A 21,057-nucleotide genomic window follows, 5' to 3' on the forward strand; every position below is an offset into this window, starting at 1 on the left:
TGGGAATAGTTTTTATAAAGACATGGTTGCATCGTGCTTATAATGTTACACTTTTTGTCTTAAAATGCAGTACCCGGACAATAATCTATATAATAACTGTTATTTCGGGCAATACCTTCAAATATTGACCTCTGTCACGATTGTCCTCGGGCAATATTTTTTGGTATTGCCCTCATAAACATTTATTATAGGGTTATAACTATGGGTACGTATGAGGGAGCGAAAGTATGCGAGCTCACCGGTTATTTTGCTTTACCAGATTTCATAATATTACAACAAAAATGATATTTGCATTTGCAGAGAAGACGGTTTAGCTGTTTTTAAGAATAAGAGAGAAAAAATCAAGAAACACATATTAAGTATATTTAAAAACCATGGTTAATTATCATTAAGATTATTATTATTAGCATATATAATAGATACAAAGCTTCTGTGTCGCAACAATATATAAAAGTTGCCACAATTTTTGCCATACATAAATAAATAAATAAAAAAAAAACAGAAAAGGAAAATATGCTGAAAAAGGTACCGATATACGTATATACATTATGCTAGATAAATTAGAAATCGTCATACAGTGTAATGTGAAAATAGTCAATAATTTAGACGCTACTTTAAACCTTAATGATTCGACGTACCGTCCGTATTAAAACCTGATAATGAAATTCTCTATATAAACAAAGAATCCTATCACCCGCATAGCATCATCAAACAATTACCCCTATCAATTGAGTCGAAGAAGAGTTGAGACGAAGAAGTATTTAACCTATCTGTACTAATTTACAAAGAAGCTTGTAACATCTGGTTTAACTCGCCGTTCAGTTTAATTGTTACTGTTACAAGGTATTTAACTAACCCCCATTAGTTACATACCATTCTATATATCAAATGTATTTTTTTCACAATAAAATTCTAATGTTGCAAGATAGGTATGCCCTTAAAATTTGCTAAGTGTCAAGGGTGAAATTTAGGGAAATAATTATGCAACTGCTAAGCAACCGGACAGGCTAAAATTTTGAAACGTTAATGAATTTATATTTATATATAAACTATACCTTGATAATCTAACAAGCAACGTACAAAGCAGTTTTTTAAAAGAATGATAAGTCTGTTTTGTAACTATTTTATAGATAAATATTAATTTAAAGTATTAATATATCAAGTGTAAGCTGAGTTTTTTTTGCCCTTAGCAAGTAATTCTAGAATGAAAGTTGGAGATGCTTTATATGTAATAACGTGTATTCATTTCTTTCCTCAGCGATTTTACTTTAATTATCATCGTCTTCTACAATTGCTTTTTCCGAATCATGGCGGTAGCAGATTTTAAAGACAGGTTAATGTCAATTAAAGTGTTCCAATGCATGCAATATCCGTCTGCATGACACGTCTCATTTGCATATTCGCCAAAAAAAGTGGCCATAAAGCAGTAATCCATCCACCATGCTCCATAGAATGAAGCGCAGAAATGATCGTTGTCTCGATCATGCGTTGCGAATTGAGTGTTATTGTGGTAATACAGTGAGTCTCCTGCCTGCAATTGTCCAAAATGTGCGACGTACGACCCCACTTTAAGAGTAAAATTTACACCCTGTAAGTGAAATTTATCATAGAAGGCGTAGTACGGCTCTTCTGATGCAAATGTTTTAAGTATAAAAACAATTTCATTTTCCTGTTGTTCAGTTAAATCTTGAATGGGTAGATTTCCGAACCAAAACTCGGAAGTTAAATTGCCAAAACCAAACTTAAAGGCGTCCCAATTTCTCTTAAAGTTCAAGGAACCATCGAATCGTTTCAGGATAACCGTCCAGCCCCCACCGAGGTAATTCATGTCACATAAAACATGTACTCTTTTGTTATTAATGATTACCTGGTAAATGCCGTCATTGGTAAAGCCTGCGTCGTATACATCCTTGCAGTCTCTTGCATTGGCAATAAGAAGTCCAAAAATAGATGGACTAGGATTATCGCACGGGACTTGAAAAAATGTATGAATGTTGACAGCTTGCTCAATGTAAGCGGGTAGCTCAAATGCATTAATTCGAAGTAATTGGCAGTGAACAACATTAGGAGATACTTCAACGCCCACAATGGATTTGCAGTTTCCATTGTCAACAAAGCACGAACCCAAACAATCCTCCACGGCAGTTTCTGTGACCGTCCTGATTACATTAGTCGATGTTGTATTCAATCTTACGTTTGCTGCCCGCTTAAAATGTCCCATCTGTGGACAATCTTGAGCAACATTTTCTGCAAAAAGCGACAGTTTTAGAAGTACAAGCAATAATTCTTTTAGTGCATGCATTTTGAATAACAGATGTCGCCAGTTGACCATTCCTGTATCAACAGTAAATTGTGGCAATGTTTCTTATTTTATCTTCTTAGTTATCAATCAGAATCAATATTATACAGAATTTTAAAAAAAGATTTAAATAGCCGCTATACTTTAGTTAACAGTTCTGCATAATGGTTTTAGTTACAACGAAATTATGGGCGTGCAGATTTATTCGTATTATAAAAGACACCTTTTCTATACTTTTGAAATGATAAAGGTGTTTTCGTAGAGAATTTTGTGTCTTCTTTATAAAATAATAATTTACTTGATAACACCTGTTGATAATACAAGTTTAAAGCACGAAAAATTTAAATTTCAAAATTTGTAACACCAATTAAAATCATTTTGGTGTAAATAGATTTTGAAATTTCTCAAGTTTTATATAACACAGTCGCAATATCTTAATTCAAAAAGCTTTACCGAGGCTTAAGATTAATCCCCTCCCATTATACTTTAAGAAGAATGTATAGCAAGAGAATTTCAAATTTCAAATATTTAAGACGTATTAGAAATTCCCAGCAGCATACGTTTCAGACGAGTGTACGAGATATAATTTAGGGCAGGGCGAAATATCAGTTACTGAGATGAAATGTTTAAAAATACGGGCAAAAATGGTGAGAACGGCGAATCAGATATCCTGATGACAATTTGTATGTTCTTGAAATTAATCTTAAAAAAATTTTGAAATTCCATGTTAACAATCATGCTGTAAAATTGATAATTCGAATAGTAATAATTTCTTAACCAAATATAGTTCAGCAATAAATGTAGCAACATCTGGATATTTTAGCTCAAAAGCATTTGAAACTTCCTTTCATGCTTAAGATTTTTTGAAAATGCTAATGGTGGCTGTTTTAATAAAAAAAGAAATTAAAAAAAAATTATAATTTTGGTACAAGCTTTACAAACTTTACTTTAAACCGGGTTGCTATTCATGGTTTACTTCCAAGTGGATGAGTTCATTTTCCTTTGATGTTACTGAAAATACGTTTTTTACAAGAATAATTAAAATTCCATTATAACTAATTTTCTATTGTTCTAAGCAAATGGCCTATTGTTTTTAACCTAAAATCTCCCTTTGATATTCTAATAAAGCATATTCTTATAAAATATAAAAAGCGTGTACGTCATTTTTGCCGAGAAAAGCCGCGAGTTTTTGTTTGTTTACATTTTAAATCATGTGATCACCATAAAATAATTTTTATTTGCTGAAAAAAACCACGTGATTAAATAATGTATTTCTATTCGTTGGAAAATCCAAGTTTCTCTTGACGACCAAAGCAGCCGTAAATTTTTGAAATTCAGGAAGGCGAACGAAGGAAGGAGGTTGCTTGTTACATACCTTTACAAATATCGAAGCAAAACATATTTTATATGCTGTACAACTTTTAACTAATATCGATACTGTTTAGGCACGGAACTCTCAAGCGAATGTACGTAAGTATAATAGTGAAGTTGCGTTTTCTTCTTTTGGAAGAAATCTTCGACCTCCCCCCCTCTGGCCGTGGACCACAATGTTTACGTATCTGCGGTCAAATATGACATCGTATTTGGGATCTTCACCCTCCTGAGGGACAAACTCCTATTTTTAACAAACTTTATATTTATGAAGTATGTGGAGCACTAAATGAGAGAATGGTCTGATCCCGAAAAAAATGGCTGTAGAGAAGACGTGACGCAAACTGTTCAGGATGTGATGATCAGCATTAGCTCTTTTGCAGCTGCATACTGGTACATGACTGAATTTAAAGCTGGTGAAATAGCTTAGGCAGCACCTGAAAACCATGTTCAATCAGAAGAATGGATAAAGATGCTGTCTCCGGTAAAGTGGGTGTTGCATTTATTAACTTGCAATTATGTGAAATAAATGTTTAACTGGCATTTAGCGTAACCTTCCAATTAACTAGAATTTTGCACCTGATAAGATTTAAATTTTGGTTTTAGGTTTGAGAAATGGATGAAGTAACCACTAATTCAATACCTCCTTCCTGTAAAGATGTGATAAGTGAAGATTCTCCCTTCAGTATTGTAATAGTCATATTTTAATAAAGTTGCACAAGAAGGTTATTAAAAACTAGTTGAATGAAAAATATTACCTTATAGGGGAAGTAAGCATTTATGCTAACATATTTCCGTACACGCAGCAATTGACTGCTAATATTCACATGGTTTGTTCAGAAGTTAAATTATCTGTTTCAACCATTTCTGTATTGGGTTTAAACGTAGATCAAGAGAATGTATCAGTTTTTGTTCTTAAAGAACATTTGCAGGCATTTTCAGAGTTTTTTTTATGACATTATTAGTTGATTCAGAACCGGGTGGGTTCCTTTGTAATAATTAATTTATTAATTAATGTATAAACATCAAATAGTTATGTTGTCATTTAAAAAGTGTCACAAACAGGCCACAGACAGAAAAAGGCACACTATGCAAGTCTAACTAGAACTTGCATACAAGGTCTTGCAGTTATAATTTGCAGAACAACTGGTTGTAGCAAAGCATAATAATCCGATAAGGTGTCTAAATTGCTCTCTAGAAAGCACACCTATATTGCACATAAATCACCTACCAAATCTTAGTTTTATATAGAAAACACTTTTAACTTTAATTTTAAACATACTAAATGGACCATGTCAGAAGACTTTGAAAGTACACTTTGTTCGGACAGGCTGTGACACATGTTGACCTTATGATTTCATGCTTTTGTCAATGACCGCACTTAGTCTTAATGGCCAGAAAATAATCTTGTATCCAAGTTAAAATATGGCGATATCAAGGTGATATCCTAAAAGTAGCTCTCAATAATCTTTTTATATATGAAATGTGTTTTTTTACCCATTTTGCAACGTGTTACTGTGTGTTTTTGCACATTTTTAATGTCTTTATAATGCAAGATCAAATGTATTTAGTGAGCATTTAATAATTTGAATTTTTACAAAATTGTGTTTGTCCACAATAATGTATATTTATTGTCAACTTTTAATCTTATTGGCTAAAACGATGCATTTTTTCTTTATTTTCGAAAAAAGGTGCAATAAAAAATTTGAATTAAAAATTGTAGAATACGAAGGAACGCATTTTCGAATTTTACAAAAGCAAACGAAATTGTAAACAAATGAAAAGCCAGAGTGGTTAAAATTAAACAATATGGCACGATTTGCATCATTATAAAGTGATGAAAGCATAAAACTTCACAAAAATATGCACGAAACACTACTGAATCGTTATTGCATTGTACTGCAACCCTTTTGAAGCCGTTACTAGTTTGATTGCATTCCGTTAATCAGTAGAAAACACTTGTGGTTTGTCATCACACTAAGATGTCTCCTTCTCTATTTCTATCCTTCTAGATATAGCTTACAGTTTTTTAATTCGTGTGTATACAAATATTTACGAAATCAATTACTTTGCCTATAAGAAACCTCAAGATGGGTTTCCACTAAAATGAATGCGATCGAACTGATTGATACCGGTTACCGCCAAAACTTACATCTAATTATACCTACGTGATATAATTTAACTGATTCATACGGGAAATTGGCAGTGATGATTGGACAAAAAACCCAACCTAATAGCAACCATAATGGTAGCAACTAGTATAGAAAGTGTTGCGGAGAGGTTGCCAAGGCAAAGGCATTAAGCACGGCAAAGTCACGGCAAAGGCAGCCAAGGAAAGAGGAAGAGGAATCAGCAAGGCAGGGGTAGGCAAGGCATGGGAGGCACAGGCAAGGGCATAGTAGGCAGGCACCAGAAAAGGCATGGGAAGGGTAGGCAAAGGCATTAAGCACGGCAAGAAAAGGGCACGGCAATGCACGGCAAAGCAGGCAAGGAAACAGGAAGAGGAATCAGCAAGGCAGGGGTAGGCAAGGCATGGGACGCACAGGCAAGGTCATAGAAGGCAGGCAACAGAAAAGGCATAGGAAGGGTAGGCAATGGCAAGGGGACGGCAAGGCAGGGGCAGGCACGTTAATAGAAACTCTCTCCCCCTACAACTCAAAGATATACTCAATGTAAAGTATTACATTTATATAAGGTCAATATACAGTGAATCATCTTAGCAGAATTATGTGCCAATATAATACAACCTGGTTGTTGTAGGTGCAAGATAATAGTTTTTCATGCCCTGTCCAGGATTCGAACCTGGATCTCTCGTTTGCAAGAGTGTCATAGCCATTAGACCAACAGTGCGTAATAATGATGTAATTTTGTTAATTACATATACTGAAATGTCTAATTAACTAAGCTTTTAAAAAAGATTGGTCATTATCCATCCATTATCCATTATCCAGGTTCACCTTTCGTTTTAACGGATCGTGTATTTCAGGCTTAATCCCAAAACTTGAGGTGAAACTAAGTATGTCTATAGAAAATTTTCCCAATGTAAAGGAACGACTATTATCAGAACAAACTACCTTATTCCATGAAATTAACAAGTCAAGAAACTAACCCGAATTAAATTAACAATAACATTACGGCAACAGTCGAATCCACGGTAGTGAAGCGGTCTCCTCTATTACAATGCGGTTTGGAAATCAAAATAAAAGTTTTTGTTGTTTGGAAAGACAATGTTAAAAATTTTTAAATTTTGGAAGAAGAAGTGGTTTTATCACTTGGATCAGAGTATGAAGATGATACAAAAGCTATTTAAAAAAGATCTCTGAAAAAAAAGAACACTGTTGAGCTATCGTCCAATTACCTTTGGTGTCGGTAACATGTGACCATGTCAATGTCTATATAAACATTGACAGGAAGTATTATATGTGGAAAAATTAGCGATGTTCTTTTGTTGATTTTGCTAAGTTTTTTTAGTCATTCTTTATATACATTTAAAAAATTTGTCAAGAGCCAACACATTTTGTGGAGCTGGATAAAACTACAAAGACAGATTTTTGAGAATTCTCTTATGATGCTATCTTCTAATCATCTAGCATAAGAGAAAACTTAATAGGCATTTTTATGCTAGTTAAATTGGTAGTTTTATGCTAGCTTAGCTGCTACTGTTGTGCTAGATAGCTTTAGGTGTATGTAAGGGGTTTTCACAACCTTTAAAAAACAGTGATCATACCCTCCACTTCTTTCTTGAAAAATCTCATCATTTCGCTTCTAGCTGGCTGACTACGTTTAGCACCATCTTTAAAACACAACAAAAACTCCATCGCCGTGCTAAAAACACGTTGTCTCGCTCAATCAGATATTTACGAAAATTTACCAACAAATGACCAGATAAAATTACTGGGCAACACTGATAAAATGGCAGAATTTTTTTATAAATTTGATGTATAGGGACGAAATCGTATAGAAATCCTATATACTCTCCACCGTGCTTACTTTTCACTTATATTTGGCTTATTTAATGAGGAAATGGGCTTCGCTACGCTCCGTGTGCTAGCGCGCACTCCGCTACTCTCCGCAATAAATGTAAAAAAATAACATTGCCAGAGATTTGTCAAAACATAACTACCTACATCGAAAATCATATTGCAGTAAATTTCGAATCACTTCGCTGAAACGGCTATTTCAATTCTTCTTTACAACGAAGAACATCCAATTCATGGTTCTCAATTAAGTGGTCACAAAAATATGTAAAGTTTAAAATCATATTACACGGCTTCAAAAGTAAACAACAAGATTACTTGTCGTTTTTACCACGGTTGCTCGAACTGATTAAGTATCAGTTCGAGCAACCGTAGTAAAAAAGTCCTCCGCAAAACATTAAAATACTGCAGCAATTTCTAAATGTTGATAATCTTAAATCGACGCACAATGGTGCACACATGAATAACTGCGTTTTTAATATAGACATTCATTAACAAAAGGAGTATCAAGGAAAACGCTTCAAAGTTGTGGGATAACTCTTTTTCTGAAGAAGAACAAATTTTGGTTTCAAAAACGTTTAAAAAATTTCTATATATGGTACTCGAATGTTCTGTTTTTTCTTTGTTCATGTATTCAAAAAATTGATACAATGAAAATCAAATCAAACTTTTTCTTTCGTTATGAAAACTGGTTTTTACAACCTTGTCACAAAAAAATCTAAAAAAAATAATCCTGGTTTCTACAAACCAAAACAAACTTTTGACGTCGAGTAATATTTCTCGGTATAAATAGACAAAACAGTTTATATTGTATATTAATAATCAAAATTATATATTAATAAACCAACTGAAGATTGTAATTGTATGACAAATCATTGATAAAAAGAAGCAATTTTCCCAGTAGTTACATCTTTGTAACAAAATTTTCTACAGAAAACGCAAAAGTGCCTCTCCTTTTCTGTAATTTTATGTTTATGTGACGGATGTACGCAAGATGAAAAACATAATCAAGAATGATGCTTCTTAATTGTAGTCTCAATCCCTCATGGGTGTCTGGTATTCTCTTTTAGTGCAATATTCTTAACTGTATCTACATTTTTTTCTTTATTTTAACCGGTAAATGTTAAAAATGATTCTGGCATTCATGGAAATTTTTTCATCATTTATAAACACAAGTGACGGGGAGGAAAACAATGATATGGTATGTATGTCCTTCACTTGATAATAACTATCACATTTTCTGTTACCATGTTAATCGCACATAAAGGGTTTGAAGTGTGTACTACTACACATTTTGTTGGAAAATGGCAGAACATTTTTTTTGCAGCTGCGACTACATACAACTTCGTGGAACTAATATTTATGTTAAATATTTGAATACTAGTCTATCGATGATTCTGACTTCAACGAAGTCAGAACGAACGAACGAAGTCGAAGCAACAACAGACACAGAAGTTTCATCAGAGAAATATGAAGATGGGGATGACGAGCCAGATACACTTCACCCAAATAAGAAAGCGAAGACATCGACCTCCGAACCTGTTGTTAAATCAAAAAGGTTAGAAAAGAAATATAATTCAACAAAAGCGAAAAAATATTTTCATGAAATGCTTTCCTTTGTTGGTGATTTTTAAAATTGTTTATGTTTGTTGTTTAGACGATTAAAAATGAATTTGATTAATGCCTATTTTGTAAAGTTACCCACACTGTTTTTCCCTTTTTTAGTCAAACTTTAAGAATATTTAAAATTTTCGCCTGGTGGCCTTAGAGTCTCTGCATTTAAAGAGGCTTTAACAATAAGTCTACTAAGAGCACGCACAAAACATGCAAGAAAATAAGGCAATGTGCAAGGTACAATTCCTTTAATCCGAATAAAGGAATGTAAAAAAAGTCTTCGTGACAAACTTTTGTGAGTTGAAAAGACAAACCTTAATTATTTTAATACATATTTATTCGTCAAAAAAAAAAAGTTTGTAGTTGCAAGTCCATTGGTTTCGTCATTTTATTGCTTTAGTTATCACTATACAGACAGTGGCCAAAGGTCTTGATGGAAGTCGTTTTTATGATTGTGTACATTGCTGTTACTTCTGTGGTAAATTAGATACGGAAATCGGAAGGCACTTGTAGATAGTTCACAAAGACGAAGATGAGATTACAGGGTTGCACACTTCCGATGAAAAAGAAAAAGATATAAAGCTTCGTTTCAGAGTTAAAAGAGTTGATTTTATCCAAAATGAAAAAGGATGAAATCTAACAATGTGCTTCCAAAGATGTTTTAATAACTACATACGGTTCCTTCCGAATGAATTCTGTTGCAAAATTGAACGCAATCTTAAACAGAATGAGAGTGTTAGCGAGTATTCGTAAAACTTACAAAGGAGGACTGGTAGTTATCACGTATTATAGCCTTTCTCTGCATTATTTTTATTTTGCTTCGATATTACTATTGCTCATTTTGAAAATATATCTTACATAAAATATGGCGTTTCTATATTTCTATATATAATCTCCTGCATTTTGTGAAGGCTTACCAGCGCAATATTTCGGAATTTGAAGATTGTTTTAGCCGATCTAAGGGGCAAAGCTTGAAAATTTTCTTCGCCCGTCGGCCTCAGCCATGGTCGGGCCTTCTGTAATACTGAATAATTTAGCCCCTCCACTTTCAAAATTGCTTCGGCGCGCCTGCATCAAAAACAAATGGTTTTTATTTAGAAGAGCTTTTTTCGCTTGATCTTGAGACGTCTGCCATGCTTTCCAAAGAAACTGACCCCAGGCGGTTTCACAAAAAGTTGTTTTTACAACGACAAATATGTCCAATTAGTTTTTTTAGTTAAAGTGATATTGTGTGTCGATTTTGATGGCTTAACATGATGTGACACATATGTCCCATCGGACATTAAGGTTTCAAATTTTAAGTTTTGCAGGTCATTCACATTTTCCTGTATAGTTAGTATATAATGCACTTTAAGCAGATGATATAAGGAAATAAAGATGTCAGGGTTCAGACTCGCTATCTTTTATGCTACAATTTTAAACAAAAATATGCTCGCTTGCATTTTTTCATTCTGTTTTCCCGAAGTCTGATTATAGAAGGGTCGATGACATGCATTACTTTGTTATTTCTTTTATTTTGGATGTAGTTCATGTTAGGGGAAAGAGGGGGAGGCAGGTACCCGTGTTTATGGAAGTGGATGTGCTAGCTGCAATGGAAGCATTGGGGAAGTATAATAAAAATGCACTTGGTATTTGCCCTAAAAACAGTTATTTATTTTCAACACCACAAGATCATCTAAACGCCCTTAAAGAGCCATTGATTGCATGAATAACGTGTTAAAATTAATTAAAGACCTTCAGTATGCCGAGCGACTTCGATCAACCGAAATTTGACGTGCGCTGAATATTTTTGTCAAAAGGTACGCGAAAATTAAACTGCGTGAATTAAAAAAAGACAACAAAAAAAAAGGAGTAAAGTGATTTAAAGTCTTTTGATAATTTTTAGATAGTATACAAGGTCGATAAGCTTATAAAAACAAAGCAAAAATTTTAATTTCGTACACTTTAATGTGTAATTATTGATGTGTTGATAAAGCTTCTTTTATAATTTTCTGTTAAGATTGGCAAAAAAGATGCACAATAAACTCGCGCAAAATTGTTATTAATGTCCTCGATAAAATTGGCGCATCTGGATCACGCTCACCCTCAATTTAAAAATGAATTGTCCGATAAATTAATTTCGCATTTTTTAGCCAAATTTGCAAAATTAGGTTCCCGCAAGAAATTAAAGATGTGAAATTCGCGAAATTAGGTTTTCTTAAAAACTAGCCTATTTCGAACCTACTGACAAGAGAATACAAAAAAATTAACAGTTTTCGTTTAGTCTAAAGTCTTAAAAGAAGTTACAAATTTGTTTTGTTTCTTTTCTTGATCATAATAAAATCAAAATGGAAATTAAATATTTTTCCCGCTTTTTGTTTTTTAACCATTTTTGACTTTTAATGCCCCTCTATAACTCCCCCCCCCCTCTGATTCCGCATAAGTCAGTAATGAAGAAGAAAAACTTGGCAGCGGTAGCGACAAAGAAAGTATTGAAATCTCTAGCGTAGCGAAACCAGGTAATTATTTGTGCTTGTGCACAATAATTATTAAAATTGTGCAAAATGTTTAAAAATTTAAATTAAGGTAAATTTACTTTGGCTTATTCTCCAAATTTTTAATCCACCGTAATTTTTCAATTTAGGACATCAGTAGTACCTGTGTCAAACCTTCAAAAGTAAATTACAATTAGTTGCATTATTTAGAATTGTCAGATGCAAGTGAAAACGCGAGAAGGAAATGGTCGTCGGAACAATGCGAGCTTGTTTTAAGAGTATTCCACAAGCACGTTATTGAAAACTCACTGCCCGGAAAAGTCGAATGTTTGAAGTTGCTGTCGAAGAACCCTTGTTTACGTGACAGAAATCACCTACCGCCATTAAACTATCCTCCGTATAGGATACTTTGAAAAAATATAGAATGAAATAGGCCACCTAGTATAAAACAGTTTTACATTTTTTTTTATATTTTCTAATATTGAAACGATATTTATGTTAATTTGACTGGGAAAGCAGGTTTGTTAAGGAGTTCATTTTTGTAATAGATAGCTGAAATGACCTTAGTAGTTCGCAAGAATAACCGCAGTGTTGTGTTCATTTCAATCCTGATACTAAAGTATTATCTAAAGAAATTTTCTTTACGAAGTTTTGTTAAATGTAGTAGGATCTCAACTGGGCGGAAATTGTTATGGCTGAACTTTTTCTGCAGTTAAATGACTGTTGGGCACAATATCTTTCGTCTAGTTAAGAGTCGCGTTTATTGGTTTTGAAAAACAGTACTTTTGTAGCAAGTACAAGGTTTTTTTTCACAGCCACGACGGACCTTTCGTTTACTTTCCTGTTGTTGTGTTTGCAAAAGCTTTTACCTATTGCAGTCAGAAAGCTCGTGTTACTTAAACTTTAAAGGTTGTTCTGCGTACGTATTTTTGCCTCTTCGTGCAGAATTGTTGCACCTTAACAGAACGATTTTTAGTAACTATATATAAGCAATTTTATTAGTTGTGTGTCGGCTTTTGTCTACCTACTTTGTCTACAGACTTACTTCAAAGTCATGTGGGAAAAAATCTTGTATCATATGCTCAACATTTTTTTACTCCAGTGCAGTTGTTAACCCTATTCATACCGTGCCGCGCTGTTGCAGCACATATGGTTTTTAAAAAGCCGCCATTATTTTTTGGGGGCACCGTTCATTGTGAAACCGCCTGACTTTTATTTTTTTTATATTTAGAACCGGTTTCTGGTAAAAAAAAAGAATTTAAATAAAAAATGCTGCTAATTTTAACGGTTTGTCTTGACCGGTCAGAAATTAAATTTTTTGAAGATTTTTGTTGTTTTCGGGCGACTCTTACATACAAAATCTTCAAAAATATTAAGCATATGCTCTTCCAATGTTTCAGTGACTCTTTCTAATATATTTCTAACTGTTTTTATATATATTCATTACAATTTCAGTAATAAATTATAATAATGAAACGGCAAAAAATATCTGCTCAAGATGCAGTAAACAACATCCTGCAATTTGTCTACAACGATGAAGACGCAGACGACACTGATGATGAAGATGATCTAAATGGAAATGAGAATGAAGGTATATCATTAATTAATCAATCTGTCCATATTTACGCTTATTCATTGCAAATTTTTGAATAGAAATAAGTAACCGTGCATGGTCAATATTCGCAGGCCACATTTTCTATATTTCTCACGGTATAACTTTGTATATATATATATATATATATATATATATATATATATATATATATATATATATATATATATATATATATATATATATATATATATATATATATATATATATATATATATATATATATATATATATATATATATATATATATATATATATATATATATATATATATATATATATATATATATATATATATATATATATATATATATATATATATATATATATATATATATATATATATATATATATATATATATATATATATATATATATATATACCAATTATACTTTATTTCCAATTATACTTTTAGACTTACAAATTCCTGAGGAAGGTGAGTCTGATGAGGAGCAAAATATGGTAGTACAGAACAACGACAGCGATATTGATGAAGAACTCAACCCCAACCCACGTTACCCAAAAAGAATGCTAACTTATCAAAGAAAAGTCCATTCCATAGAATCTGCTCTAGATGAGTCCAGCTACCAGCCAATGAATATTCCTGAAAAGGTAAAAAAAATGAAAGGGATCATTGAAAATAAACAAGATAAGAAGAAAACACTTATATATAACTTTTCAAACCAGAAACCAGACATTATCGGTCGACAGAGAAGGGCTGACGTTATAAAAGACAAACCAGGTCCAGTGCCCAAGGCTAGAAATACTTGTGAACCTGTTGATGCATTTCACATGTTTTTTACCAAAGAAATGTTTGAACTAATACTAGAAAATACTAACAGAAAAATTAATAACTTACGTGCATCGCTTTCGGAAGAAAAATTGCAGTCGTTTACGAAAATCACGATAATCGACGAGATTCAAGCTTTTGTCGGATTGATGTTGTATAGGGGACTTTTCAGCCTCAATAATTTCTCACTCCTAAAGCTCTTTTCGGATAAATATGGACCACCAATATTTGCTGCAACCATGTCACGTAACCGATTCTTTTTTCTTTTACGGTGTTTTTGTTTCGATGACGAATCTACACGTGCGGAACGCTGGAAACAAGATCGCTTTGCGGCTGCACGAGAACTTTTTGAAATGTTCAAGTCAACGAGCAATGCATGACATCTATGATGGCAACAGACTTTTTGTCCTTGGATGAAACTCTGTATCCTATGCGAAGCCAGGTCGCCTTCAAACAGTACAATCCAAATAAACCTGCAAAGTACGGGCAACTTTTCAAGTCGTTGAATTCTGCTCGCTACCCGTATACATATGTAACTACACCATATTCAGGCAAACCACAAGCTGGAGATGGTGAATTTTACCGTCCAGGTACAGAAAATGTAACCACGTATCTGATCAATCGACTTGACAGCAATCAAAAGCTCGAAGGTAAAAACATCTCATTTGATCGCCTTTACACAACATTTACCCTTGCGACATGGCTTCTCACTGAAAAACATGTGACTTGCATTGGTACCCTGATTGCAAACAGAAGGGGTTTACCGAAGGATATCAAAAATGTTGATAAGCGGGAAGTCCTTTCGACTGAATTTTATTGGGATGACAAGAACGATCTCATCTTGGGTTCGTATGTTGTTAGTACCTCGACAAAAAAAAAAAGAATGTAATGATCCTTTCTACCTACAGACCCTTTCTTGGCACCACTATTGACGATGGGAAGAACAAAGCTATGCTGTACAAGCTTTATGATTTTACCAAAGGTGGGACAGATATAGTTGACCAACGGATGGGGTTTTACACCAGCAAATTCAAATCGCGAAAATGGTCAATGGTTGCATTCGCATACATTCTCGACATGGCACGCGTAAATTCATCTACTTTATTCGCGCTGAATAATAAAATTAATCCTTTGAAACAGGATTCTTTTGATTTTGGAATGTCCCTTGTTTTCGGTCTTGTTGGTCCTTTCGTCAAGCAACGTGATCCGGCAAACCGAAAGCCAGGCATCAAACAGAAAATTGCATTGAGACTTGCATCAATGGGTATCCCGAATGCCGTGACCCCAACACCGGTCAATGCTAGATTTCCCGCCGTAGGTGAAAGGAGAAGAAGATGCAAAATTCGTATTGAAGGGATGGAACATGGTGTAACTCAAGACAAATTACTAAGTCAAAAATCGTTATGTCAATCGTGCGGTAATAGTACATGTCAGAAACATCTTGTCCGTATTTGCCATAGTTGTATGGACTAACTTTTGAATGCGCAATTGACTTTTTTCATCCAGTTGTCCTGTTTTATTTTATTTTACTACTTTAGGAACTAGTTTTACTAAATTCCTCTGCTTTTTATATATTTTACTGATATATAGTATGGAAATTTACTTCGTTTACCCTGATTTTCCTACTTTTTACGTATAAAATTTTGGAAAATGTTGATTTATTTGATAATTTTTCAGACTAATTTAGCTTTTTCTGATTCTTGTGGTTTCATTAGGTATTGTGAATACTTCATACAAAATTTCAGATCAAGAAAAATATTTTTTATTCAGTTGTAGGCCCAATAGTGATGTACCTCAACCGTGCAATATTCATACTTGACCGTATAAATTTTTTCATATTTCTCGCTTTTTCATGAGAGATTTTGGAGGCCTAAAATCACGTTTTCTTGAATCAAATTTGATTTTAGGGTAATTTAGTATATATTATTTGCCTAGAACCAAGTTATATTATTTTTTCAATTTTTCTCCATCCGTCCCGTTGATTTAGGGACGACATAGATATTTACTGTTTTCGGCTGACCGCGATTACTCCCAGGTCATTTTATGGATAATTTTGTAAGTTTATATGCTTTTTATTATCTCAAAGGATTCATTTTATGTTAAATAAAGTGTATCCAAAATTTCAAATCAAAAGGACTTGTCGTTCCAGAGTTATGGCATCCGTGCTGTTAGAGCGCGGCACGGTACCAGTTAGACCCCGGCGACACGGTATGAATAGGGTTAATTGATTACTGATAAAAACAAAAAATTGAAAAAAAATATCGTAAGTGATATGTGCAAATTTGTCCTTGCAACTAAATTTGTAAAATGTCAGTTTTGTCCCCAAAACTCAACACAACCTCTGAAAAACATTATCCATGGAAAGAAATTATGATGACAATAATGCAGATGAAAATAATAAAGATATTAATAAAATGTACTCTTCTAGTAATCAAAGTGCCATATTTTCATTTTCAAATGCTATCACGAATACATCCACACTTGTAGAAGGTTCATTCTCAGAGAAACTATCCAATCTGAAACAGTTCTTTTCAATAGGCACTGTGCCAATTGCTTTAAATATCCGCCGTCGAAAAGTATATTCAGATACTATACAGAAACTTAAACTTCATTATAAAAATAGCATGACCTCGTTTCAAGTAAACTTTATTGGAGATGACTTGACTGATGGATATGGCCCAACAAGAGAAATTTTTTTCTTTGTTTTTTAAAGATTCTAAGAAACACATTGTGGGCAAACAAACTTAGCAGCGGTTACTGAAAGTGTTTAAAAATGTGTCCTACACTGTCAGCAATGAAGGCGACGAGATTGTTGCTGAAAAAAGATCTACAGAAGACGATATAGTATACAATTTCACAAACTTTGTTGGGAGCTTAGGTGCAGAGGACATGTGCGTAAAAACCATTGCAATCGATTCAGACATTCATGAAAATGCTTCTAACAAAAAAGTTGTTACAAAAAATTTGACAAAAAGAATCTAATTGATTACATACAGTTCTGCTCTGGTTCAAAATTTGTGCTTGAGTCTATAAAAGAAAAAGGAACTGTTACGTTAATGTACTTGGACAATGCTTCTCGTGGTAAAAGAATTGTTATTAGCACTTGTGCCTTAGTGATTTAATTCCCTGTGTCCGCCAGATATTATAGATCACCAGAAGATTTTAATGAGCATTTCTGTGACGATATTGTGTCTTCACTTGCTTTTGGAAAGTTTTTAGTTTTAATCTTATAATTTGTTTAGGAAAATATTAATTTTGTTTTTTACTGATTTATTTAGTTCGAAATGCCGAGAAATCTGTTTTTATTACAAAATAGTTGTATACTGGCTATCAATTGCTAATTTTATATTTTGTTGGAAATATTTTTGTTTCTGTCTTGAGTGTCAACTTTCTAGAGTTTTTGTATTTTTGTTGTATACAAGATAATATGATGATGAAGTGACAAAACAGCTGGCTGTTGTGATATAACTTGTCAAATGACGGCTGGTTAATTATTATAGAGGTTTTAACCCTCCGAAGATTCTGCATAATAGCAAAACCCTCCATGTTAACAGGGATTCTTATAGGAAAAATACATTGACCATTAAACAGGATGCGTAAAACAGTGGTAAAGCACAAAACACAAATAAAAAAACATAAAAAGACTACAAACAAAACACGTAAAATAAATAAAACTTTAAAAAATTTTGACGAAACTATCCTTAAAAGGATTAATCTTAGAATAATTCCTACTGGATAATAAGAATAATGCCTCCCTACTAGACTGGTAACAAGTGGGACCGCCAAACCCAAAGACCAGACAAAAAGTCTAGCTCCATTTCTATGCTTCTTACAGGATCTCAAGAGAGAGAAGGAAGTGAACAAACTCCTATATCACAGTTAACTAACTGGCTAAGGATTAGATGGGGTAAATTGGAAGCACTAGAGAAATTTATTCCCTTCACCAATTTATTTTTATGGCATGAAGTTAAGTCATGCTAAAAATTATTGTGTAACATGATGAATTGTTTAAGAGAGATGAATTGACTTCTGAAACGCAGCGGTCGTTGCACTTGAGCCAAGTGTTTCGCTGATCTTTAATAAACGCCCAGTAATGTCCTGCTTTTAAGGTACCTGAATGATTAATGGTGGCGACTAATCTGTACTTGTTGCTAAAGGAAATTTCATCAGTAGGGTGAGAAAGCACAATTAGGTCGTCGTGTTTCGTTGCAGACAATTCACCGATCTTGTATCTTTGAAAGAGAAACCATTAACTGAAGCACCTAAGTAACTGAACAACAAGGATATCGCCACAACTGGGAATTTTTGTTTTAGTTGTTCTCTTCTGGTGAGATGAACACTGACGGCAAAACCACCTGTCGTCGCCTACAATCTGTTGCGACTGCGAAATTGCCTTGAAAGAGTCCCCTATTGTTTTGCATGTTGGCAAAGTAAGAATTGCCTCCTTTTGTTCTTTAGAAGAGGAACACAAACAAGTGTTACAAGATATTGATGTTGTTAGACTAACAGAGCGGAGATTGCTAACCAAGGAAAAAGATCCAATTAGTTCGTCAATGACTACGTGGAGCGTCTCAGGGACGTCTTGCTGATCATTGTAATGATCCGCAAGACGTATTATTGCTGATCATTGTTTAGAGTATGCATTTTGTTTTGCAAAGCCCGTAGGAAATTGGAACGATCGATAGGTGAACGGGAGAAATGTAAAAGGGGCATATTTAGGACTATTGACTTCACTAGTGGCGATAACAAAGAGGACTTTGATGGCAGTTGAGACTTTGAAGTCTTTGAAGAACAGTTAACACTTTAGGAATGGAATTTGCATAGCATGTGTTATCTTTGTTTATTAAACCGGCGTGGGCGTTGTTAGCTTTTTGCTTGGATTTGGTCTTTAGGTCAACTGCGGGTTTGGGCAATGATGTGGCTGGATACGGACTGTTATCGACAAAAGAGTTTGATGCCAAAGAAGACACTTAAAACATATAATCTTTTGAGGTTGTGGATGTTGTTGGAATCCTTCTTGGGACCATTGCAGAGAATCTCTAGCAAACCAGATGCAAAATGATTTTTTTATGCAAGTGTCTCAAAGTTTGCGTGCAGTTATAAATGCAGATTTGTTGAAAAAACTAAGAGTTTCTAAACAACATACATTGGACCTAGAACAGTAACCTCTAGCACCTAATTGAACAGCGTAGAGATATGGAGAACAATCCTTACTACGTATCACTTCGACTAAAGAGGAGTATTCAGAAAGTTTGGTACAGTGCCAGGACTCCATATTCTCCTCATAAGGACAGGTAAGTTCAACGAAAATGGCAATTTTGGAACAGTTGGAATACATTACAATGTCTGGTCTCAGTGATGTAGCAGCTATACCAGGGGACACAAAGACAGACAGTATCACGCAGTCACTGGCGTGATGGAGTAGACCTGTTTGTTTTGATCATTTTTCCAGAGGGTATGACCTGCTTTAACAAATGATATCTTAAACAATTTACTTTTCTGAGATGGTGTAAGTTCTGACACAAATTTTTCGAGGCTTAGAAGAAGCTCACAAAGAATAGAATCATGTCGGAAAGTAAATCTGCCTTGAGTAAGGGCAACCTTGCAAAAACTAAGACATGTGGTGTGGTGCATAAAAGTTTTCCACACAAGGAACAACTGGATTCAGTGCAAATGTTCCCAGGATTTAAGTTGCTTGGTGATGGTAAAACGTCATAAGTAGAAGCTAGGCAGAATGAAAGCAAGTTTGGTGGCATGGCCAGAAAGGATTTCCAGGACAGGTCATTTCGGATGTAATTCATCCATCTGGTTCATTGCCCTTGTACGTGCAACTGCATGGCTCTACTCATGTTTGCTTCCTCGTTTTTATATCTAGCTGTGTTGGTTATCAACTTTTTGTAAGCGTAACACTGTTTGGAAGTGGGAACCTTCAAACTTTTTTGGATGCCTAGGTCAGCTCTACCCAGTTGGGGAGTACCTATCATGGATGGAACTGTCACTTCTGTCTCTGCCGTCATAACTACGTCCTTAACCTTACATTTACCCGATTTTAAAGAGTGGACACTATATGAGACTAGTGGGTCTTTAGAGTCCTTTAAAAGCATATGGCAGCTGATTTTGTAGCACTTCAGTAGTGATGTCAGACTTTTGATTGGTAGGGGACAAGGCGAACAGGATCTGTACAGACAACATCTGTCTGTACAGCTCCTGTTCGCCTTGTGGATGGTTAAATTGAAAGCCATTTTGTGATAAAAGCAGATGTCTTTTGTGCCAACCTTGAAACCCGAGATATGGGAACGTCGTAAATAAGCAGTGGCCATTGGATTCTAGGGAGAAGTAAATTTTGTAGAATTCAGAGTTTGCCTTTGAAACAAGAACTATTAATTATTGTTAGCCCAGTTGTTAACTTATTCTGTAGTTCCCGGATTGATTTTGCGTCAATAATGCGACCAAAGTCAGTGGTGTAGATGGAGGGATAAAGAAAACGGGTTAGTGTTATAAGTATTATGCTTCTTGACTTGCGGGGACAGAAACTCATCCTGGCCCATATCAAAGCAGTAGAACATCGGTTTAGGAGTTTTCGAGTTTCTGAAACAAAGGATGACATGAGGTTGATATCGTCCATAAAAGCTTTAATTACTGGTAGAGATACCTTCTTAGAAGTAACAAAATTGGATGCATCAGATAGGGGAGTGTATTCAAGGATGATGTTTATGCCAGCGAGAAACAAGGTGATGGAAAGAGTGCACCCCGCAAAAATGGCACACACGTGCCTGTGCCAGTTGCTTGGTGAGGACAAACTAAAGATTTGCTATAAATACCGATATAATAAATCTTGATGAACGATATCCAGCTTGGAGCAACTCCATATCTGATAACTGTTTATCTATATTTTTTGGATTTTGAGCAAGTTATTATG

The 21,057-nt window shown here is 34.3% G+C and overlaps 1 protein-coding gene across 1 annotated transcript; it reads right to left on the reverse strand.

Annotated features, from left to right (window-relative positions):
* Positions 1-1,175: 1,175 nt before the first annotated feature.
* LOC130649554 (fibrinogen-like protein A) lies at positions 1,176-2,360 on the reverse strand. The gene has a single exon (XM_057455851.1). It carries the CDS (start codon positions 2,330-2,332, stop codon positions 1,286-1,288), a length of 1,047 nt encoding a protein of 348 aa, XP_057311834.1. The 5' UTR covers positions 2,333-2,360; the 3' UTR covers positions 1,176-1,285.
* Between the last annotated feature and the right edge of the window lie 18,697 nt (positions 2,361-21,057).

This window comes from Hydractinia symbiolongicarpus, chromosome 7 (assembly GCF_029227915.1).
Source record: "Hydractinia symbiolongicarpus strain clone_291-10 chromosome 7, HSymV2.1, whole genome shotgun sequence".
NCBI lineage: Eukaryota > Metazoa > Cnidaria > Hydrozoa > Anthoathecata > Hydractiniidae > Hydractinia > Hydractinia symbiolongicarpus.

Excerpts from the sequence above, each read along its gene's own strand:
- LOC130649554 (XM_057455851.1), bottom strand. The coding sequence starts at position 2,332 with ATGGTCAACTGGCGACATCTGTTATTCAAAATGCATGCACTAAAAGAA.